At 40.7% G+C, this 25,052-nt stretch overlaps 1 protein-coding gene across 2 annotated transcripts in view; it reads right to left on the reverse strand.

Annotated features, from left to right (window-relative positions):
- Window positions 1-25,052, reverse strand: part of angpt4 (angiopoietin 4) — a 60,497-nt gene that overhangs the window by 34,961 nt on the left and 484 nt on the right. The window contains exon 3 of one of the 2 annotated variants that reach the window (XM_047584273.1): window positions 23,487-24,251. In XM_047584273.1, coding sequence (XP_047440229.1) covers window positions 23,487-23,903 — 417 coding nt within the window. In that variant the 5' untranslated portion in view covers window positions 23,904-24,251. Of the gene's footprint in view, window positions 1-23,486; window positions 24,491-25,052 lie in introns of those variants that run through there. The other variant, XM_047584272.1, reaches the window with a different exon arrangement.

Here is a 25,052-nt window from a genome sequence, read left to right on the forward strand (position 1 = left end):
CATTTGCTTTAGTCCAGCAGTCAAGGAAATTATCACATTCCTGAACCCCCACCTGCTCCGAGGATGCTGATACCATCAGACAACAAATCAGTACGATATTCTGCAGGAAGGATGTTCGGGATGTGCGAGACAAATACACCTGTCAGCCTGAATTACGCTGAAACAACACAGAGTCTGAACTCATCATTTGCAATGGGTTTAACAAAACTTCCTACAAAGTCAAAGTAATGATAGTAGTAATGATGACTAAGTAATGATAAATATACCAGCAAATTCTAATAGAAAATCTTTTAGGACATCTGTTTGTGAGCTGAATCTTGAGAGAAACGGGGCCATGCCGCAAGAAGAATACAAGTCATTCAACAAAACAATGGTTAAAGAAGAACAAATGACGTGATGGAACAATCAAGGCAAAGTCCTGACCTTAATCCAATAAAGATGTTGAGGAAGGACCGAAAGCAAACAGTTCATATGAGGAAACCCCCCCAACATTTCAGAAGTGAAGTGCTTTTGCTCTGTGGAATGAGCTAAGATTCCTCCAAGCCGCTGTAGACGACTGATCCGAAGTATTGTTTTTAACCGAGCAGACAGCATCATCAACCAAACAACAATTTTTTTTCTGGCCACAATTGGACTCAAATACAAAATAAATACAACTACTAGACCTCTGACATCATAGCCACTCCACACTTGAATGACATCTAGATACATATTTAATCAAAATATTCATATTTCTTAATGTATTTATACTGTTTTATACTGCTTTATTTACCAGTGTTATACTGTTTTATTTACTGAGGTATTTCTTGTGCTGAATAACTTCCTTAGATAATTTCTTTTAAACGTTTTTAAAACCCAGTCTGTTGTCTGTTGTCTGTGCACTAAATGCTGAATGAAGTTCTTGAAGTCTCTTGCTGTAGGTTAAGCATCCACTTGATACTGACACTTACTGTCCAGACACAACCATCCCCGAGACCCTCCCAAAGTGAAACCCAGACACCAAACCTCTCCGTGCTGTTTGTTTCCCCTCAAGACAAACACTTTGCTGCAGAATGCGCCGTGAGCAAATCAATAAACCAAGCATCCTGCAGTACGCACAAAAATCCAGTCTTAAAGATTGTCTACCAGACGTGCTGTAAACACTTCCTCCGCGTTGTTTGTTCATGTGGAGCAACTAATTTCCCCCCCCCAAAACACGCTTCATACTCATGTCCTTTACTTGTAATTACATGGAGGTGCGGGGTTAAAGCTACAGTTGATTGCGCCAGCAGATTCCAGCCGATTAATTATGTGTTATCATAAATTTTAGGACCGAGCCCGAAGTGGATTTTCTGTTTTCTTTGCAATTCAGATGGTGCTGGCTTCCCCCAAACTGGGACTGAGTGCTTTGACCCGGCGACTCGGAGGGAAAGAGCAGCGGCGGGCCAGAATGAGAGATTCCTCTCTAGGACTCGCATAAACAAACAGTGAGTGGTCAACGGCAGAGTGAGGGAGAACTGAAGTACTGGAAATAAAGAAGTAATGTCACCTCAGAGAGAAACAGGATGTGAAAGTAGAACAAGAGTCCTTATGATGCATTTGTTTTTTAACACAATTATTTTATTTAGCGATGACAATTTTTACTATTGATCATCAGATCTTCTGTATTTAATGTATATTGGGTTGGAGCTACTGTATCTATGTTATGTTCAATGTAAAGCAGGAAATAGAATTTTTAATGAAAATTTAAGATACATTTTAAATAAAAGTTAACTTTTATTATTACAAATGGATAATTAGTTTACATTATTTTCCACCACAGAAACATGAGTGGCTGTTGAAAACAGGATCAAAACATTTTCCTCCAACTACATTTCAGTATTTGGTCTTTAACAAACCCTAGAGACCCACACCCTAATCACAATCTAAACTCCCCACCAGTCAGTCATTTACAACTGAAGACTTGGATGAAACATCTTCTAATAATAAAAAAAAACAACAACACATTTTTGGATATATATCATAACCTGGATGACTGAGAACCTTCACAAGTCACACATGTTGTGAGTTGTTGCATGTAAGTGTGACTCAGCTGTGTGTACGTTTCTCCAACAGAAATGCTTCCCTCAGTGTGAGTCCTGCGTCCTGCTCAGTCGCTGGGTGCCACATTGCTTATTTGTGATGCTATAAAGGTCTTGGTGTGTTAAACTGTACAAACAAGCATGCATTAGCTGACGATGTGGAGCCTGCGTGCGTGATACGGCACCGTCTTTCATCTGTGGTCAAGAGATGCTTTTCAAATCAAACTCTTTCTAAACCGCTTGAAAAAACAGCAACAACAAAAAAAACGGACCAATTCAGTATTTCACTTTCCCGTCATGATTCGGCCTCAGACTAGATCTGACCAGATATTTTCTGTGGCATCTTCAACTGAGGCAAACCGAGGCTTGCCACTTCTACCAGCTTGATTACACCACAGTAATCCAGCTACACGCCCACACAGAGTCCGTTTCCAGCCTTCAACAACAGTCATGGCATTTAAACTCGTGCCTGGTGTGTAATGAAGCTAGTCGGCGGACTGTCAACTTTGTCGGGTTTATTCGTGTGCTTCAAACAGCGGTTGTTGAAACTGAGTCAGAAATGAAGTTAATGATACGTGTTGAACAGCTACTCACTGCAAATCACCGCGAGCCAGAACAGAGAGCAGATATCTGAACACGTGTTGTGTAGGGGGCAGAGTTTTATGTTGCTGCTGAGAGACGAGGAAATTAATTTTAGACCGATCCCAGTTGTCAGTGGTGTATGTCGACGCCACGGCTCAGGGAGTTACGCGGAAGCCCGCGTTATAGGTTTCATGTGGAAACATAAATATAGCTCGAGATGTTTATATGAGCAACGACAAGATACAGATCTCGCACATAAATGGAGTGCGTGTGAACATGCTCGGTGTCAAGTGCCACGATCCAGCTCAAGAGCCACAACACATGACAGCGTCACAAAAATAAGGGTTTATTTCATTAAAAATTAAAATACAAAGGCTACATGCGAGACATGCTGAGCCTCTGCACTTGATAAATGGTGTCTTAAGAACGGTTTATGCCTCTGCAGGACATTAATGGTGTCGTCTACGAACGTAGCCTCCATCGGTGCAAACTAGCACTGGCTCTGCGCTGCGTCTTTTTTGCAACTTGGGAAAAAAAATTTCTTACCAAAGACCAGTCATACAAATGTTTGCATCTCCTACCTCCTGTTAACCTTTCCTCGATGTGTTCCATCTTTGTTGATCCAAAACAATCAAGTGAAAATTTTAAAAGATGGGGAAGCAGCCGGAAATACTAAAGCGGAAACACGCTAATTGTTTCACGCTAATTGAGCTCTGCGTCGCCATAGTTACATAGGGTCTGGGCTGCCACCATGGCTACTTCAGTTTTCTCAGGTCTGGTGCTGGTTACGATAATTGAGCAAAAGTCAAACACTTACACTGCCACTGCAAGGCCAGTAGAAGCGCAGAGGGACAGAAGCGAATGATGGTGGCAGAAAGATTTGCAGTAAATCCCCACGAGTCTTTGGAAGTTAAACATGTGATTTACTAGAGTGGTGGCCATCGAAGCACTTGGACCGTGCAGCAGTGAACCTTCCCACTAAAACAACATGAATGAGGTGACTGAATACGTCGGGGTGGGGGCACATCAAAGACAAGGCCGGTAAATCCGAATGTAAAGTGTCTGTATAGTGTTTGTAGAGGAATAAACACACGCCCCAGTCAAACTGTGTTTTGTCTTTGATTAAACTCTGATTAAAGTCACACATCTTAGCGACAGCTGTTGGGAAATAACGCCTGTTCCTGGAAGTATTACACCATTAAAAGCCAACAGTGCATTACTACAACAGTTTCATCCGCTGTGGCAGCGGCCATTAATTCATGTAGCTACGTTACACGGTCGCCAAACTAATCATTCTATGTAAATAATTAGTCTTAAAAATGTCCCATATACATATTTGGTGTGATTAAGCGTGTTGTGCAGTTTGCGCTGTGTCTGTTGTCAACTCAGTCAAGGTTTTCTTTGGATCAGAGAGGTGAAGACATTTTTAAAGCAGCCAATGTTTATCACTTGCTCCCCTGAGAAAACCAGACTAATGACAAAATAATGATTTTCCAAATTCCACCCGAATGTGTTTGGATGGTTGTGTTTATGGGTGTTTCTGAGTGTGTGTGCGTGTGTGTGCGTCTGCTCATCATTACTGAGAACGTGTTGTAACCTTCACCCAGAGCCTTTCGTTGGATTAGCATGTTGACCGGGCAGCAGCATCTACTGTTGAGATGGAGCGGACGTTGAGACCTTGTTTCCCTTCTTGTATTTGTAAAGCAGCCTTCAGCAAGTCCTGCTAAACCGATTCTGTTTAAATGATTAATCTGGAGGCCAAAATACAGCAGGTTTAAGTAGTCTATACGCCACTGTTAAAACATCATACACTTCCTACAAAAATGCAATGCTACTGAAAACCAAAGACACATTTCATAGAGAAAAAAAATAACTCATTGCATGAGTGTTCAAACCCTGAACTAATACTGTGGTTTTATTACAGCACCGTTTGCTGAAGAGTCCTCCGGCTTGGCACACCTTGATTCGGGAATATTTTTCCACTCTTTGTGAAACCTTTCCAGGTCCATCGTCTTGCGAGGGCGTCTCCTGGACATGGTTTTCTTCTGGCCCCCCCACCACAGGTTTTCTGTAGGTTTCAGGTCTGGGCTCCAAAAATCTCCCACTGGAGACATTAAAACCAGTGGAGTCAAAGGGTCTAATGTGTTTGAAAACAATATGCCTCATATGCTCTGGTCTTCACAGTCACTAAAACCTTGTCCTCTGGTGTACCGAAGTATTGTTTATCCAGTCTCGCTCTCTTGCTCCACCTGTTTCTTCAATAAACCCTCTGTCACAAACTGATGCGTATGCCCAACAACATGCCAAAACACAAACTTACAGTGTAACGATAGCACCAGAGCTCATTTTCAAAGATTTGAAGAGGGTTTTGGACTCCGTACTGTGACAGTTCCCATTCCAGGTTTTTGTATATCGCCCACAAAAAACAAGCTGAAACAAAAGCTGAAAAAGACAATCTAAACAGTCTAAATACCAAGTAACTACAGCTCAGATCTGGCAGCGGCTTGATGAGCAGCATCCTGTCAACTGACTGATGTGTGGGCTGTTCTCTCCACTCACAAACATAAAACATCAATGAAAAGGAGCCCAAAAATTTTAACCCTCAGGCCTCCTTTTAATGTGCTACCTCTCTTGTAACCTTTGCGGATAAAAACATTCATGTCCAAAAACTGCTATAAAAACTTAACAGATAAATATTTCTCTTCTGATTGTTTCTGCATAAATCTCTTAAACCACTTCAGCACAAACATTCAATAATTTTGAGGAATTTTTACCCTTGAAATGAGTTTGATTACTTGAAGTAACTGAGGGGCACTGATGTTTTCACGAAAAAAAAAAAAAACATGAAAAATGTTACCATAAAACCAATGTTGTGTGGCTGGGACGTTTATTTCAGATCAGTCTTGGATACGACCAAGATTATCTAAAATATTGCCTTGTTTGCATTATTAGTTTTTGTGTAGCATCATTTTTTTTGTAACTTTAGCAGACAAAAATGTCCCATTGACTTCCATTATAGCTAAAAAATTTTGATCTCTCAGCTATGGCACAATAAAATTATTCATTCTGCAACATTAGGGTTTCATTTATGAGAAAAATGGCCAAATTTGTCATTTTTAGTGTTCAACACTAAAATCCGCCATTTCCCATAGGGCAGAAAATATTTGTTATTTCATTAATTTTTGTGCTTGTGTTATTGAGCTTAGCGGGCTATCATGAGGTGTGTGTGTGTTTGTGTGTGTCTGTGTGTATTCAAAGCCACTCTTTTTTCAAGAAAATGAAAACAAAGGCCCCTTCTCTTACTGCACTTGACTGTGAAGAAAACCCAGCAGTTAGTGAGTTTATGCACCTGGATGGAGTCTTGTCACAAACTGTCAGGTCATTTCATTCCCAAGGATTAAGATGGAAATGGTTCTTCTCTGTGGAAAAGAATGAAAACACGTGGCCTGTAACTCGCAGAGAGATGCAGGAAAGTGAAACATCCTCAGAAGGAGAGTCTGATGTGGACTATGTGATGGACTCAGAGCATTTTGCTTCCTCCTCTCCAGACTTTTGTGCCTGAGGGTTAAATAAAGTTGTGCTCCCACTGGGACTAAATATTCAGGCATTGCTGACGCCAACCAACCCATCCATCAACCTAGAATCCCCCAGGTTACCTCAGGGGAATCAAAAAATTAGTTTTATTTTGTTTAGATAATTGGACGTAACGAAAGCTTGATGACAGCAGAGCTTTCTGCGGCTGGCATTGTCACGTAGCGCAGAGTGGCCTGGATTAATGGCGTTGTCTTAAAGAGTCGGTGACAGGTTGAATAATCTTTCCAAACACAAACGGCACGTACTGTGTTACTCCAACAACACAAACACTTTCCAAAAGACGTCACTGGTGAAATATCAGTGTCCATCTTGAGAGTTGGCAGCCTGTGTGTGTTTGTCTAAGTGTGTATTTGATAACATTTTATGTATACACTATTCATTTGTACTCAGTTGAGCGCATATTTGGCCGGAGGTATCAAATAAAAACCACTTTCACCCTTAGTACTGCTCTTAATCCTGATTAAATAACATAATATCTTTGTTTGACTTGGCCACCTGTCCCTGCAGCCACAGAGACTGAGTCCATCCCAGCAGGGCTTCAAGATCCAATCTGAAATTAAACAGAGCAATTTAATTCACAGCTCCGCTACCTGAAGCTCCGCCGCTGTTTCTATTACGTTATATGCTGTTTATCTCTGAGATTGGACTAGAATCAATAAAAAAAAAGAACCTCAGTGAGACTGTAAGTTATAAAGTAGGAAGAGAAAATTCCAATCGAACATGAACTTTTAACTACTTTAACCAAAGATTTATAAATTCTTCTTTTACTTATTGAACACTCATCCTCTCTGTAGGATGAGTATGGGGATTTGCCACAGAGGATTTGTGGGGGGAAATTAAAAAAATAAATAAATAAATAAAAATGAGAGAAAATGTCTAATCAACCAAAGAGTTTGCATAGTCCTCAGTTGAAGATCCTTGTTTTAGTGCAAAGAAGAACAAGTTCACAATGAAAATTTTACATTGAATGATTTTACTAAACATTTTATGGAAAACCTGAACTCTCTTAAGAGAAAAGTGCAATTTCAGCACATTTCTGTCCGTATCGTGTTTACTTCTGCGCCTGTGTTCTCTTAAGTTTGCAATTCTGACTAAAACAGTGCGACCCCTAGTGGGCAATTTAGGAATACTACTACTACTACTTGCAAAAATTGCAGTCAGTGTATTCTATGTCATTGTCAGACTTTCCAAATTCATCCCGTGGGTCAGACCCTCTGCCAGCTGTATGTTTGACACCACTGCTCTTGAGGGTCAAGTGGGAGCTGGAGTCTATCCCAGCCGTCACTGGGAAAGAGACGGGATACAACCTCGACAGGTCTATCACAAGGTTAAACTGAACATTTATTTATTTATTTATTGAACTGGTATTAGAGCTTAATACATGTGTGGTGGAAACATGCAAAGTGTGGTCCACACAATGTTTGACGTTCAAGCTGAAAGCCCTAGCTACGTTGCCACTAGGCAACTCTTGCCATCTAGAAGCCACCGAGGCTAATGCTATGAAAGCCGGAGAATAGGAAGCCACAAGAGGACACCAAACACTTACTGCACGACGGGCAAGGTGCACGACATGAAAGTTGAGTTGGTATCAACTAATCATATGTGATTATTTTACCTGTTTAGTTATAAATACAGTCAATGCCCATTTCACTATAGAGACTGACTGATAGTCAAGAGACACTGGTGTGTCCTACAGACAGAACCTCTGTAAGTGCCCTCCATTTTTCATTTTATTTATGAATCTAAATAAGAATACATGGCTAACAAACAACTAGCATAGATAGATGTAGGAAATGCTCCTTTTGTAATTATGCAACAACCATAAAATCCTTGGATCACACCCAGACTGGGAGGAAAACGGGAGGGAAATGTGGTATTTTCTAAACACATAGCTCAACACAGAAGAGACGGCTCTTCAGGCCAGGATTCAGCTGTCCACCTACACCTGAAGGACCAAGGACACTCCTTTGTCCACATTTAAGAGACAGAGAGATATGGGCTGAAAGAGGAGTAAAGGAAGAGTTGTCAGACTGGAGAACTGCTCAGAATAGAGGAGGAGGACTGAGAAATAATCTGACATCAATTAACATCACAGTCTGAACATCTGTCCCCAAGAAGTTTTATCCCTGTTCACACGTTAAGATTGGAGCCTCAAGGACAGGATGAAAACAAGAGTGTGAATTACCGATCAGTAACGCCAACAGATGCACCTATTTAAACCTCAACATCCCCACCAGTCATTCAGAACTGAAACGTCTCGAAGTCCAGCTCTTTCATCTTGTTTTGTGGACCACGACCTGGATGACTGAGAACTTTCACAAACAAATGACCATATTAAGGCTTCTTTACACATGCAAATAGTATTTCATGTGCACGCACACACACACACCCATGCAGACACACACATGCACAGAGCGGAGTGCAGTAATGGGAAAGTTGCTGACTGTGTGTTTGTTTCTGTTCCAGCTGTTCTGCTGACAGCAGTGTTTCTCTGGGAAAAGCTAAGTTACAAATGAACCCAGTAAATATGGACATCCAAAGGGAATCACCACAGCTGATTGGAGACGGGCGCTCTGTGTATGTGTGTGTGTGTGTGTGTGTGTGTGTGTGTTGATCCGTTGAGCATTCTTCATGTGTGTTTGTTTTTCTGTTCTCAGTAACTTATGTCAGTCCATCTGTACTTGGTGTGTACGTACATGGTTTAGTGAGAGGGAGAGAGGGAGAGCGTATTCTGGTGTGTTTAACTGTGTTTTCATATATGGGTGTAATCATGGTCGCTCCTTGTGCAACAGATGAGTTGATTAGAAGAAAAGTGTGTTTATGTAACATATCTCCGTATCTGGGTTGACTTAAGTGCCGTTGAATACAGGCTTTTTAAAAATCAGCCAGACAAAAAGCAGCTGCAGAACACAAGGTGGAGAAATTATTAGAAATTACGTTATGGTTTAAGTGTTGTGAACTCACTGCGGTATTACTACACCGTCACACGCACACGCACGCAATTGTGTTGATTTATCAAGAAATAAATAAACCTTGAAGATGTTTTATCTTCATTTCTAAATGACTGATTCTAATCCTCTAATCTTCACTGACATGAACATGTATTAATTCCATGGAAACTAATCATAAAATGAATTGATAACCTCAATCCTAAAATGTACAATATGTCTGTCCACAAAGGGAGGTTGCAACAAGTCCTCGAGAAGACCTTCTTATGATTGATCCCACCAATGTCCTCTGTGGCTACTGCTCAACCAGGAATGCATGTCAAACAGACTGAAAGATATTTTTATTCCAGAAGTTGTTGTGCCTAGTTGTCTTGTTGCCTTGTTCTTGTAGTTGCCTTGTTTCAACATAATATGATCCTCTGTGGTTTTGGACCTTGCCATAGAGGAAATTGTTATAGATCCGTGTGTATTTATAAGTCGTGCTGTTGGATTGTTGTGCTTTACTTCCAAACTCACTGCCTCAAGATGTCCCAATAGGAACAGATGTTCCTGTTTAAACCCCGGCTACCCACAAGTCTTTTAAAACTGAAGAAGCTACAGGAATGAAACGCCTTCCAGAAACCAAACACGTCCAGTTTCCCTTGTTAGAGCCTCTTTTTTGGATGTAGAATGACCTGAATGACTGAGGACCTCCAAAGAGAAACTAAACCTAAGCCGCGTTTGTGAAGATCTGCTAAGTCGGGGACAAGTTAAATAAGAAATGTAAAAAAACAATAGGGTTTCCAGAAAGCGGTGACAACTAATGGTACGGTCACTCAACTGGAATTGAGACCAAAACGTGTTTGTGTTATTGTGTGGGGCAATTTTTCCATGGAACAGAGGGTATGCATTGACGTCACTGCCCCCCTGAGTGGTAAAAACATGGTGAAATGTATCGGTAAATACAGCGAGGCCGGGAAACATGTGGATTATCGGATCAAATTAAGGGCAATTGGACTTGACAACGATCCATGTGAACTAGTATGGATTTGTAAAGTGGAGTAGCCTCAGTTTAAATTAGTTTTAGGTCATTTCAGTTGTAAATGTGGCTAAATAAAAGACGCTAACGCTAAGAGCTATACAGAGAAGTAACCTTAGCCATACAATACTGTAGCGTCTGACCGGACGTTAAAAAGATGAACAGGAGTTGGAACTGAAATAGTTTCTGTCGGCCGTAACTACACCAAAACAATAATATCGACAAACTTATCTGGCAGCCCTACAGAACGTAACTTAAGAAGTAACTTAAGGTATGACTTTATCAAAAAATACAACATACATTTCCACTCACTGGCCACTTTATTAGGCACACCTGTTCAATTGCTTGTTAACAGCCAATCACATGGATGCAGTTCAGTGCATTTAGGCATGTAGATGTGATCAAGACAACTTGCTGAAGTTCAAACCAAGCATCAGAATGGGGAAGAAAGGGGATTTAAGTGACTTTGAATGCCACTCCTGTCAGCTAAGAACGTTGCCTGGTCTGACGAGTCTTGACTTCAGCTGCAAGAATTTGGTGTAAACAACATGAAAGCATGGATCCATCCTGCCTCGTATCAACGGTTCAGGCTGGTGGTGGTGGTGTAATGGTGTGGGGGATCTTTTCTTGACACACTTTGGACCCCTTAGCACAAACTGAGCATTGTTTAAATGCCACAGCCTACCTGAGTTAAGGCAGTTCTGAAGGCAAAAGGGGGTCCAGCATTTTACTAGCAAGGTGTACCTAATAAAGTGGTGAATGTATATGACACTGACACTAAATGTGAACCATAACACCAGGTTTCAGCGCTTGGATCCCAGTTGTTTCTTCGTAATGCAGCGATCCGTTTACTTCTCTTTTCTTTGGCAATCGGAGATATCTGTAAAAACATATGTGTGACTGCTTTTCAAATCTGTTGGTACAGTTAATCGCACAGCAGCTCTTTTTAAAATTAATTTTACAATTTCCTCCTTCCACTATATGATTCAAACTAATGCTGCTAATCTCCACGCTCATCTCTCCCTTTTAGACACTCAGTGGCCGTAACCATGGAGATTTTGCTTACTGTGACGTCACGTACATAACCACTTCAGTAATATTTAGAGGCTCTGCATCGTTTTGAGGGTTCAAAGGTTAAGGTTTAGTCAGTGCTCAGGGATAGGAAGTCCGTTATGTCAACTGAATTTCCTCACAAAGATAGGAACGTGTGTATATGTGTGTGTTTGTGTCTCAGCTGATATTTAGCAGCCGGTGGAGAGAGTAGATGAAGAGTCTGCGGTCCATGTGATGTCCTGCAGTAAAGCACCGCTAGTAAACTGATAGAGAGAGATAAACTCCCACATCTGTCTCTTCTGCTTCCCTTAACATTCAGCATTGGCCAATATATCATTGATATATTGTATTGGCATGGATACTACACAGCACTTCTTTTCCAACATCTGTTTTAGTGAAGCAGATGGAAACACTTTGATAGAGATCTCATTACTTTTTCTTTCGTGCTCTTGTTCAGTGAAACATGAAATACAGCAACACATAAAACCAACATTAGTGAATCTTGTCCACAGAGAAACAGATTCTGTCACAAACATTTAGTCCCGTCTGTCTATTTGAGCTTATCATCTGTGACGGATGTAATTCTTGGCTGATCTTTTCTTTGCTACATTTCCAAAGGGCTTCCAACTGATGCACCGATCCAACTAATGCTGCATTGACGGGAAGAAAGATGATATTACTCCAGTTGCAGCTTCTCATCATCGGTTCCCTGGATCCAGAGGTCCAGAATTTAAAATCACGGCCCATAAAGACCCAGCTTTATCTTATTTTGAAGACCTAATAGAAATATCACAGCAATAGATTGCTTTGCTCTCAAAGTTCAGGCTTACTTGTGGCAGTGGTTAAATCATGATCATAAAAATATAATTTGTAATACAATAATGAAATATAGCAGAAGTGACATGCCAGTTAGCATCAGTGCAGTTAGCATCAGTGCAGTTAGCATCAGTGCAGGGACTCTGGGAATTTCTCTTATTTTACAAAAAATAAAATTAATTATTCACAAACAGTTTGAAGCAGCTGCACCAAAAACAATCTAGTGGTGGAGCCTACACGCAACTACAGGTAATTTGTGTAATTTAATAGTGTCATTTGTTGGTATATGAGATTTTAATATATACAGATAGGTATATATTGCATATATATCATATATGCATTGTGTACATTCTACAGAGCCAGGGGATATAGGTCAGTGATTACTTTTTTAGCAAAAATATTCCCAGGTTTCCATGAGTTTGTGTTTTGTTGTTAATCATGCCATGTTAAACCACCCTTTAATTTGGTTACAGTTTCTTTTTTATCAAAAAATCTGTCCTTCCTTTAACTTTTTTTAATGCCAAGAGAATCTATTTGTCATGGGGCCCAAAATCCCTGACGGTGTCCCTGACTTGTGGTATTGAGTGTTTTTTAAGTTAAATGGGAGGAAGAGCTTCAGCTGTAGGAGCCTCTCTCCTGGAGCCTGATCCCAGTTTCAGTTCCTTTTGGATAAGTGTTATAGTCAGGACTGGCTCGACCCTGAACCATCTCTTAGTCATGCTGCTATAGGTCTACGTTGTTAGGCTGCTTCCCACAATGCACTGAGCACCTGTCCTCTACTTCCTTCTCTCTTGCTATTTATCCATTTGTCTGCTACTGCTGTATAACATATCATTAACAATGTGTGGCAGTCTCTGCACCAAACTTAAATTTAAGAATAATCATTTCTACATTAAAGTCATAGTAATTGTCATTAACATCAGAGAAGATTCCAGTTGCCATGAATTTATTTCCTCAGTGGCAAAAGTCTTCAGAGCGTCCTGCTGGATAAACTGAGCTAAAAGGCACAACTGGAAAGGAATGTAATTATCTTTAGAAAATAATATTGTTTTATATTTGGGTCATTGCAGTCATAAATACACAACCTCTACTTCTCTACTCTCTCTCTTTATTTTCACTCCCTCTACCCTTTGTTTCTGTCTTATGTTTCCTTTCACCTCCCTCCCCTCCATTTATCTAAATTAACGCTATCTCTCCCACCCTCTTTGTTCCTCTCTTGCTTTCTTTGCTTCACTGCAGTGATTTATAGTCAAAGGGTCAACCAGTTTGGAAGCGCTGACCTATGTCTTCCTCTTCATCTCATCCGTTCACACTGTCTCTCTGTCGCAAACATTTCATCCTATATTTGTAACTGTTCTTTTTGTCCTGCTTTGCCTCTTTACCTTTTGAACCACAATCAGCAGTTTCATTGTGACAAAGAGCTGAATCACAACACGCCTCATTCTCCTCTTGAATTCTGAGTAACTAAACGTAGACGCCCCAGTGATACTTAAACACTTCTTGCGGATATCGTTCTTATAAGGAACGAGCTTCTCCCTCTGACTTATTCAAGACAGTTTCTATATGAATCATTAGTCACTTGGTTAGAAAAGCTGAACGTGTATTTCTGAATTTTTTGTAAAAATCATAGTCATAGTGTTATTTCCAGACTCAAGTCTTATCAGAAAAGGCGTCTGGTAACATCAGGATTCGTTATGGGACGTTTCACCAAATACGGAGAATAAAATACCTCTGCTTCAACTGGATCATCCTTCAATGAGTCAGAGCCATTTAGTTGGAAAGAAATTCAACTCCTTTGATCAACATTTTGATTGTCCTGGTAGATCTTTGCTGGAGCAGAATCATTTCCTAACAGCGAGACTCAAGACCAAATGGGCACCACAAAAATATTATAGGACGTTGGTCTGTCTTCCAGGCAATGAACATCTTGTAACGAGGAGATCCAACAGTAATTAGCCCTTTTAAAACAGAGTCTTACATACTGTCATGGACCATTAACAATCTAATTCCTCCCCGTGTTTAAATTTATACCGAACCGTACGGCAGCTCTCTAACAATGAAGCAGCTTATCAACGACAGCACAACCGCTAAGAGAAAGCATCTCAGTTTCAGGCCAGGTTTTTTTTAAAGCGTCTTGAGAACACGTGCATTGTTTTTCTTTGAATTGAGAGCAACGAGACGGCAGCGTTGAGTTTGATTGTTGGTGGGTGGTCAGAGCTTGGGAGTTGTCATTCTGTCCTCATCTGTTTTGTTTTTCAGATGCAACAAAGACTCTCTGAAGTGGATGCTAATGGCGCTGCTAATGGCTAGCATGGCAGCTCTGCGTTCACGCGGTTTGCTTCTGCATATATAGGCCTAGAAAACTAAACTAGATTAATATGAACTTAGACTTGGGCACACTTTAATGATCCACCAGGGAAATTGCTTGGTCACAGTAGCACAACGGTAACACAGTTAACCATAGTCAACACTATGTGCGCTGCAGAATACAACAAATTGCACCTTTCCTGATTACACTGAATTAATCTGAACTTTGTGATCAACAGAATCATTTGGTAAAAGTTAAAATGTGAATCGCCTTTCATAGATTTCATCTACAAATCTGTTTTTATGAGAACATGTTTCAATAAAAGTGGTGGAGGTTATGGTTGTTAGTTAATGGCAAGTCAACTGACCACTCAGAAAATGATCAACAGATCACTCGATGGAATATTAAGTTTTGTAAAACCACATAAGAGCCCTCAAAAGAAAACCCTCTTAAGAGTTAAAGGATGCAGCATTTGGATGTAATTTTGGTTTTGTAAGTTCCAGTATTTAAGGCTAAATCAGCATGTAGTCTGCGGATGATCATTTTCTGACGTGACTCAAGTCCTTTAAAGGAGCCACAGTCTCTTCCCGTTTCTATTCCTTTCTTCCCGTCCTTCCATGTGCTCCTCTGCCAGCCTGTTTGAAGTGTGTCTCCAGTCAGATTCACCGTGTTGATAACAGTCTCGCAATCAGCTGCAGTGATGCAGAGGCCGACCTGGCTCCAACTAAAAGGAATTCACAGGAGGTAAATTGACGTGCTTCTTTTTCATCCTTTTTCCTCTTCACAGGGCAGTAAAATCCTCCGGTAACCACGTCTGAAAACGAGCCACATGTGGTCCGAAAGCAGCTGCAGTGATTTTGCAATGATGCTGTTGATAACATGAGGAGAGACACAAACAGTAGCAGCCGAAGACTCCAGTGCCGCACTTGGAGCTTGATGATATCTTTTAATGCTGACGACTGATTTCTTCCGGTTACATTATGTAAGTCTGGTAATATCTGGATTTCATTATGTGGCATGTTTCAACCGATAAAACTGAGTAAATCCACCTTTCTCTTTCTCCACCTCTTTCAGATGATGCACATGACTCACTGTTACTCATCCGTCTAACAACACATAAAGCCCCGCCCACACGATGTGATTGGCCCACCAGATCTCTGCTCATTGTCTTGTTTATTTTCTTTGATTTAATATTTCATTCAGCCATCTTGATGTATTGCATATATTTGCAAATCCATCCAGGATTCAAATTTGTTAACCAATTTTTTTTAAAGAAACACAGTCGTCCCCAGCTCTGATTGATTGATTCAGTTCAATAACCACACGCACGTCTACTCATGTTTGCAGAAAGACACGTCGCACACAATGTTTCTACATTCCTACTGTGTTCTTCTATCACAAACCCCAAACTTCTCTGTCCAGAGTCATATCCCTTGTGGATATTTCATATCCTGCTTCAGTAGCTTTTCATGTTTCTAATTTCTACTTTCAAAGCCTGTGGATCTTTTTTTTATTACGTTGCGCAATTCAGTGTCATTTCTAATGTTCGTGTCTGAAATATGATTTAAAAAATAACTCAGGAACAGAAAAAGGCTCATAATATAATGATGTGCTTTGGTCTGAGGTTTGGTTTTGTAGATGTCACGCTCATTTTATGCTCGTTTCCATGTCACAAACACTAAACTGTGTATCAGAAGCATATGGCAGAGACTCTGGCTATTACATTATCATATCATCGACCACCAGCTCCTCCTCAAGCCATCCAGCTTGGTCAAACATCTTTGTGATCTGGTTTGGAAAACCGCAACACGCTCCCAGCAGATCTCCACAAAACATATTAAAGCGTTTTCCCCGACGTTCCCATCGCTGCCTCCAATTTTCACTGATCAGTTCCCACTTATTCCCAGCAGAGTAATAAACTCTGAGAGGATCTCAGAAACAGATAATTCAGACTTTGTCGAGGACTTAACGACAAGAGTACAAGCTACTAGTTCTGTTGCTTTAGTAATGTATTGGTTAGGCTGCAGTGTCTGGCTAACTTCATTTGGCAGTTTATTTTAAATACGACTTTTCAAATAGTCACCACTGGGTGTTTACTATAAGGATCAAATGTTTACTGAAATATTTGTAGGGTTTTGTTTCTAAAACTCGTGATCCCGCACATTTTGCTTCAGTCATTCCGATTTCTAAATAACATAAATCTTGAACTTCAGCTACTTTCACAGCACACTGGTAAAAAGTTCAGGTCACCATATCAGCTGATACCTTGGTGCAGACATGTTGTTGTTGTTTCAGTGTAAAAGCACAAAGTTCAGTTTGATAGCGCAAAATGCACTGTGGTCACAACGCTTTGCAAAATAAACCAAAAACATCAGTACTGCAATGTTTTTATGGTTTGCCCATGTTTGTCAAAATGATATCGGTTGTATCTGCCAGGAAATAGAAGAACACAAATCTCTACTGCTCATTGATAAATATTTTGACCAATTCTCGCCACAAAATCTTTGAGCTCAAGAACTCTGGTTTCCTAAAACAAACAGGACAAATGTGTTTTACTGTGATTCGAACTGGCTTCAACTTTTGTTGTTGCTCATCTGACGTGATGATGTGTCAACCAATCATAGGCATTTACTTTGACCTCCCGTGACCCAAGCTTGTTTTTTTGCTATGCATTTTTAATTCCTCCACAGTATTTTGTATCAGTAGGACCCAAGACGTATAAAAGTAAGCATCATCTTTGAACAGGAAGTGGTATTTTTAAAAAAAAAAAAAAAAAACAAACAAAAAAAAACAACAATGTCTTCATATGTGGACAATGGGGTTATTTCATTATTTATGTTGTAAAGTGTGAAAAAATATAAAACGGTTTATTTTAATACCTGAGCATGGCTGTGCAATGACAGAATTGCAAACAATGAAATCCCAATGTCCTCAAATGAGTACTTATGAGTGAAAATTGCTATTATGTTAAATTTGCATGCCATATCAAACCAGAAATTCTAATAAGCATAAACAATTAAGTTTTAACCTTTGCTACCAATAGATGGCAGACTAAAGTATCCACTAATGAGGACAATGGGTTTAAATGGAGCAGATTAAGCGGCAATAAAACCTAAAACTTAACGTCCCCATATGAGGACGCAGGGTCTCAGGAAGTTAAACGTTGCCTGTTATATCCATCAATTACAACAGCTGCTGTTTCTAATGGATCTCTACCTACAGTTGTATCAAAACAGCTGTTTGTTGTGTGTGCGCCATAACTTGTACGTGACAAATATTTTCATTTCATTCAACCGAATGCGTTTAAACAGCTGACGGCGTCACCGTCTGCTCAAGTGATGCTCCAGTGGCGACTCTGTGCTGTAGCTTAGTCGTCCACAGTGTGAACGCACCATACCACTGTTCACCTGGTCCACTGATGGAGACAGAGTCGACAGGTAAAGAAACACAAGCACTCAGACTACAAATCAGATCACAGATCAAAACAGGACGTTAAAGAATTCTGGGGAAAAAAAAGATAAAATGTGATAAAATGTGGAAAGGTTGTTACATTTGGTGGTGGATCATTTGGATTATTTCACTGCTCGTGGTTTTTTTAGTCAAGCTCATCAAGAATCAAAGAAAACCTCTGACTAACTTCTAATTCCAGTCAGGAGCTTTTAACAGTGTAGTTAAGACCCAGAATAAGCAGCAGAATAAGAGGTGAATTGTGAGCAGTTGTGTTTAGACTGAAGGAGGCTGCCCGGCAGATAATGGCCGTCATTAGGCCGTTATTAGTGCTGTCAGACGACTCTGCTCAGAGCTGTTTGATGTGAGGCCGTGAAGGATGATGGAGCACAGAGCAGCAGCTCACAGACCAGGTGTTTCTTCAGACGGAGGTCAAACTCTATCTACAAAAGACTCTCCGGTATAATTTGTCATTATTCTGCTCATATCGGGTCTGGAACATTTTTACGTATTTGTTTTGTTTTCCTTGCTTTTCCTAGAAGGTGTTCCCTAATTCTTTGTATTATTAGACTTTTTTTTTCTTTCAGTTTCTGGATTATTGGCTCATCATCACAGCGCCTTTTCTTATCACGATAAAATGTTTTCATTAAAGTTCTCTTTTAGTTTCCTCCTTTCATCTTGTCTCATTTCTCCTGTGTCCCGCATGAAGCTCAAATTATCACTAACATCAAGCCACACAGTGGATTTCACCCGGAGTTTTCATTCAAGTTTTTTTTTTTTTTACTAGTATTGAAACCAAAGAGTAAATGTTTCTTGAATTCAAAATGTTACTGAGTCAAACAAAAAGCTCAGTTTTTCACAGCTAACATTTGTATTACTATTTCTTTAAAAACATTGTGTAGCTTTGTTTGTCTGTGTTGTTTTAAAGCATTAAAAAAAATCATACATAAAAACTATGGACAACGTTCTGGATCATTGCGTAAAACATTTGAGGACATGTATTTGTGTATTTTATGCCTCTTATTACATATTTTATAATATGTATTGATATTCTGGTATTTTCTTACCCTCTCTGTCTGTTGATATTTAGCTTTAAGCGAAAATTTTACGGACAGCAGTAAAATTACAATGAAATCATTCACTAGAAGCGTTTTTCTATCGTAAACATGCTTGTAGCTGGGCTCATAATGAGGTCCATATGCAGTTCTTTCACAATATATGAATTGCTATTTCTCATAAAAGGTAAAATATTCTGACGTCTGACTACAGGCTGACTTCATGGCTTTTATTCTGCCCTCCAGGACAAACCTCAGTTTCTCTACTTTCCTCTGTCTTATCCTTCAGATTTTTTTTTGAAGTGGCTGCTGTCTGTCTTTGTCTCTGCAGAGGGTTATCGTCGGTGTAACCTCTGACCACATCAAAGCCTGGTGGTATAGCAGCAGCGGTTGATATGCGGCCTGTGATCTAGCCACACCAGCTTTCCTGTTTCTCTTAGTCTCTCAGGCACGGGTCCATTTGAAGTCAGTCATTTGGCAGAAAACTAAACAAGCCCCCTGTCAACCACCTCACTTACTGCTGTTTACAGACCCACTCCCTCGAAAACCACTAAACTGCTGCAGAGGCCACACTTCCCCGTGAAACCAAGCAGACACCAGAGTGAGTGGTAAAACCTGAGACGAACAAATACCCACTTTACTGTTACTGGTATTTTTTCTTTCTTTTTTTTATTGTCATTTTTATTTTGTGTACATATTCTTTTGTATTGAATGTATTGATTATTTTGTATCAGTTAGTTGAATCATTTATAGATTTTTTTCAATTAGTTGATTAATTTATAGATTTTTTTTCACTGGGTTGATGATTTTTTATTTTTTAATAATTAGTCCATTGAATTTTTTTTCAATTAATCTATCTTTTATTCAACCAATATAGAAAAGAGGATTAGGGCCGCTGAAAAAAAAATGTTATTCAGGGTTCAGAGAATAAAGTTACAAGTCTGTGAAATTAGACCCAAGAAATTTCTTTTTTCCATGGCCCTAATCCTCTTCTGTGATATTTTAAGAGGACAAACACCTCTTACCACCACAGTTAATTTAAACCTTCTGAACAGTTGTCTGGTGAATCAGCAGAGGGAAATGTGCGCACACTTTGAACAACATTGAACTCAAACATATGTATTACCACGTGTAATATAGAACTGTGCAGAACTGTGCAAAGACAAGCAAATAGTGTGCATAAAAATTAACTTTTGCTGAAACAGTCTCTCGAGGGTTGAGGTAGAAGATGTATTTTAAGCAAATTGACAATTTGCCCCTAATTTAGATAAATCCGATTTTTAACTGGTTAAATAGAGAAAAGGGATTTCAGAACAGCTCATTACCAGGAGCATAAAAGACACAACAGAAACATCTCTCCTTCTTTGGAGGGTTAAATCTACGAGTAAGGGAGGTTAGTTTCATCAGGGGGAAGGAGGAGGAGGACGAAGGGATGGACAGAATCTGAGACAGAAAGGCCAAGAAAGAAGGAAGAGACGTAGTTGTATCTGACAAGAATATGGATATGGATGGACAGTGACAAAGACGGACTGATGCTTTGAATGAGAGACAGATCAGACGGTGACGGTGGGTCCTGACTGAACCCTGAAGATGAAAGGTCGCTGCAGATATCAGCTCTGGACTTGACCCACATCTCCTCTGAGGTTTAACAGTGTGGGTGGTAAACACACACACACACACACACACACGCACACACATACACACACACACTTCAAGCCTTCAGGCGTTTATATACACATATTGACCTCATATATACACACACACAAGTTAAAAGTCCCTGCGGTCTAATCCAGCGAAGCACTTTGAATTCACACTCTGTGCAGATTAACATCATTACAGAGAGAAATCCAATCCCTCCTCCAGCCACTAGAAGAAAGACATCAGCTCTGGTGGGCAGCAGAAATAATGAAGTTCTCACTTGCTCCATTGACTCTGGAATGTGTCTAAACCCGTGTATCTATGTAACAGGAGCAGATCTCCATCAAACTGTAACAACGAGGAGATGTTATTTCTTTGGTTGTATGTGTGCAGACTTTGATAGGCTATAAATATAAAAACCTGTACAAATAGACTAAAAAAAAAAGTGGATTCGTTTAAAAACCAGAATAAAATAAGAACTAAATAAACTTTGTACCTTTTAGGTTTGATACGACAACATCTAACTGAACTAGTAAGTAGTGGAGACCGTGTGTAAATTACCTGCATGCAATCATGAGTGTACTTTCTCAGTGATGAAAAAATTTGAATCTACAGGTTTCAGTCTCTTAGACACAAGAAACAGGTTCAATAAATGGCTGCAATAAGGAATTACATTTACATCGATGGGGTGAGAGCGATGACACAATAAATGATATATTTACAAAACTGTATTTACACTTAATGCCTGGAAATGCCAAAGCAACATCAGGCCACCTTTGACTTGTGCCTGGACCCAAAAGTTGCACCTGAACGCCCCACAAAGACTACAGCCAACTACCAGCTGGTACATTCTGAACGGCGGAAATGAAATAACCCTTCATACCAGCAGGTCACCTGAAGTCATCATAGAAATGGAGAAACGGGAAGAAACTATAAGATGGGAGGTTAGAAGCTTTTCTGATCATCATGTTGTTGAGGAAATATTTGTGGATTTGAATGTTCAGGTGAGAAGAAGATGAAAAGTAAGAGTCTGCTGTGTGTTACTCTCTAAGCCGATCGTCCAATCAGGATGATCTCACCGGCTGAAGCTCCAGCAACGATTGATTCAGGTGTCAGCTTTTATTAGTACGTAAAGAGATGTGATCAGTCCCTAAAAGTAACTGCATATACAAGCAACGGTGTCAATATTTCAGAACTCCAAGAGCTGTTGTTGCATCTCGAGTTGAGTTGCCACCATGTGTTTTTCTTTTAGGAGGCCATGGGAAACTAATGAGAGCAGTTGGGAGGCTGAAGAAAGACTCAGCACACAAACCACTACAAGTCTACAGATGTGTGTCGAAAAGTCATTAACATTTATCTGCCATGTAATTAGTTAAGAAAGTAGTGTGTCAACCATCATATACAGTGTTTAGCCAACATATCCAGGAAGGTTAATACTGTAAATGTGCTGCTTCGGTAAATTATGATTCTGAAACCACAGAGTTTTTCATGCAGAAGCTCTCGTTCCTCCGTAAATTATTCTAATGATGATGAATGGGGACTCCCTGCACACAGATTCCTTTCAGAAATAATTTCTTTCGCTAATTTGATTTAATGGATCAAAATCACCTGATGCACGCAAATCATTTGGGTCTGCACGTCGGCGGGAGTCCGACTGAAGGCTGAGGTTTCAGGAGATGACGCTGTGTGGTCTCAGCGTGCACAGTCTGCAGAGGCTTCTGTATGTCCTCATGTGTGCACACAAGTACTACAACTCCTACAACTCTCAACGCATCAGTGTTAATTCACTTAGAAAACCATAAGGAAATAAAAGAGAATGACGAGACTGTCCACTGAACTGAAGGCTCACTCATGAAGTCACATTTTAACAAGCAATCGCTCTCTTTTAACACAGTGCTGCAGGGTTTCTAATCTAATTACCTCCACCGTGGATTCAAGTGAAAGCTACCTCGAGCTCTTATCAGAGTCTGGCAACGCTCCATCTGGATTTCATTATGGGGCGTGTTTCAATTGATACAGAAAAAAAAACAAAAAAACAATACCTATGCATCAATTAGATAGTCCTTCAACCAATCAGTCATTTAGTTGAAAACCAGTTTAACACCACAGTGTTCAGATGACCTCACCGTTACTCTTCTGTCCATCACCACATAAAGCCCAAATGATCTGACTGAACCCCGCAGGAGCAGAATGAGTTCCCAACGGAGAGACTCCAGAACAACTCTCTGCCACAAAAAAAAACAAACAAACAAAAAAAACAATATCCCTTCAGCTGCAAGAAGTTTGAAGCTCAGTTTCCCATGTGCGCACTAAAACACCAGGGACAAGACAGAGAGAAACATGGGCAAGAAGGAGAATTGCTTTTGTTCAGAAAGGATTCTCCGCAGAACATCTGCACGTCAGATATTGGGAAACTGGCGGTTCCCAGTACGCACAGGGGAGTTAAAGCTCTCCTCAAACTATAGATTAGTCAGAAAGACATTACAGTGTGCCAGGACAATAGGAGGGAACACACTCATTGTTTCTATCCTGACTGAAACCAGCTGCCACATCTCCAGAGTCACAACCTGAAACGCTGATCTGCGCCTTAGAGAAATCATATAAAATCAAAAATAACTGGGTTTGGTGCAACAGCTCGGTTCATATTTTTGTAGTAGTTTCTTTGTGTCAAATGATTAAAGTGTTCAACAACATGGCATCCATCCACAACATTTGGTGACAAACCCACAAAATGTAATTTGTGTTATTTGGTTTGCACCATTATGAAATCACCCAGCGGTGAGGTTTATTTCATAACGTGAAATATGTGGGAATAAAACCATAAGCACATTTACTGCAGAATTTGAGTGTTCTTGTGAACATAAATAGGACACGTTGACCTTCTTGTCTTATCCACACCAGCCGCATTATGTTTAGTGCATCACATCTGACAGAGATAGAGAGAGAAGATCCCAGTTCGTGTCCTACCTTCTGTAACCACTGCGTGTTGTTCTCCATCGTGTTTTCCAGGCGCTGCAGTTTCTGGGCCGACCAGTCGGCATCCACAGGTGGCGAGTCTCTCTGCACGACACTTGCCCCGCCGCGATGGCCGCCATATTGGTCCGTCTGTGCTCCTCCACCCTGGCACGAGTCCAGCTCCGGCAGGATGAAGGTGTAGCTACACTGGCCATGTTGGATGCGGTGAAACCTCCTCCTCTTCTCTGAACCTCCTCCTCCGCCACCACCACCGCCGCCGCCGCCGCCACCACTTCCTCCTCTTCTCTGGCTCTTTCCAGCTCCTCCTCGCTCCGCTGCACTTGCAACGCCGGCTGCATCAGTGACAACTGAGACGGTCCACAGCAGCAGGAGCACCAGCAGCCCCCGGCGGAGATTTAAGCCTTTCATGACACCCTCTTCAACTGTGTGAAAGTGCTTTCTCTCAGCGAGGTGAGGGTCAAGAGAGGCTGGTTCACGCTTTGACCCCAATTTATCTCAGGGAAACGTCTGCGGCGGGCAGGACGCTTGCGCAGCTAATCCATGAGGTCGGGTTCCTGCATCGAGTCTCTTCAGCTCCCAAAGATCTGGTAGGAGTCGGCACCTGTTGCTCGGCGTTCCTCTCAGATCACCTCAGCTCGTTTCTCTTCTCTGCGTCCTTGGCTGTTAAGCGTGTTCCTTGTTGATGAAGACTTTTCAGGATGGACCCGTTGGTTTGACATTGAGCTGACAGTTCATGGTTTAGTCGAAATTCTCGCCCTAATGTACCAGTTACGAATCCAGATCCAACCAAGACAAAAATATGGATGGAGAGAACGTTAAGCGGACAAAAATGAATAGAGTAGAAGTGAGGATGAGAATTATTGATGTCCAAACAAACTGAGAGAATTAAAGAATCTCTAATCTTCAAATATCCAGAAATAAAATAAAACAGAAAAGTAAAAAGAACATTTTTTTATATATTTTTTTTAAACTCCCACCCTTCTCTGGTGGCTCCAGTTTCAGAAGTGGCCGAGGAGAATTACTTCTGTCCTCCTCTTATCTGGGGCTGGCTGAGAAAAATAAGGAATGAGCGAGGGAGGAGGAGGAGGAGGGAGGGAGGGAAGAGGAGGAGAGAGAAAAGACGATAGAAGGAGAGGGAGGAGTGGAGGGACAGGAGAGCTGAGGGAGGTCTATTAGAGCACCCTCTCTATTTGTGGGCTGAGACGAAGCAAAAGCAGGAATGAGAAGTAGCCAGAAAAAGAAAAAGGGGAAGAGAAGAGAGGGGAAAGAGTAAAAAGGACACAGCAAGATAAGAGATAAAGACTTGAGAGCGAGAGCGTAGAAAAAGGAACTGCAATGTTGACAGAAAGAGAAAACGGAGAGAAACTGATAAAATAAGAATCTAAAAGAAGTCTAGAAGCTGCTGTAATCTTCTTCCAGTTCTGAAGCCTTGTATGGTCATTCAGACCGAGTTGGCAACTGGGGGCTGGAGGAGATTTTACTTGCTCTGGGGCGTCATGGGAGATCAGAGGGTCCACGGACTTTAAAAACACAAACAAACAAACAAACAAACAAACA

This window comes from Mugil cephalus, chromosome 4 (genome assembly GCF_022458985.1).
Source record: "Mugil cephalus isolate CIBA_MC_2020 chromosome 4, CIBA_Mcephalus_1.1, whole genome shotgun sequence".
Classification (NCBI taxonomy): Eukaryota; Metazoa; Chordata; class Actinopteri; order Mugiliformes; family Mugilidae; genus Mugil; species Mugil cephalus.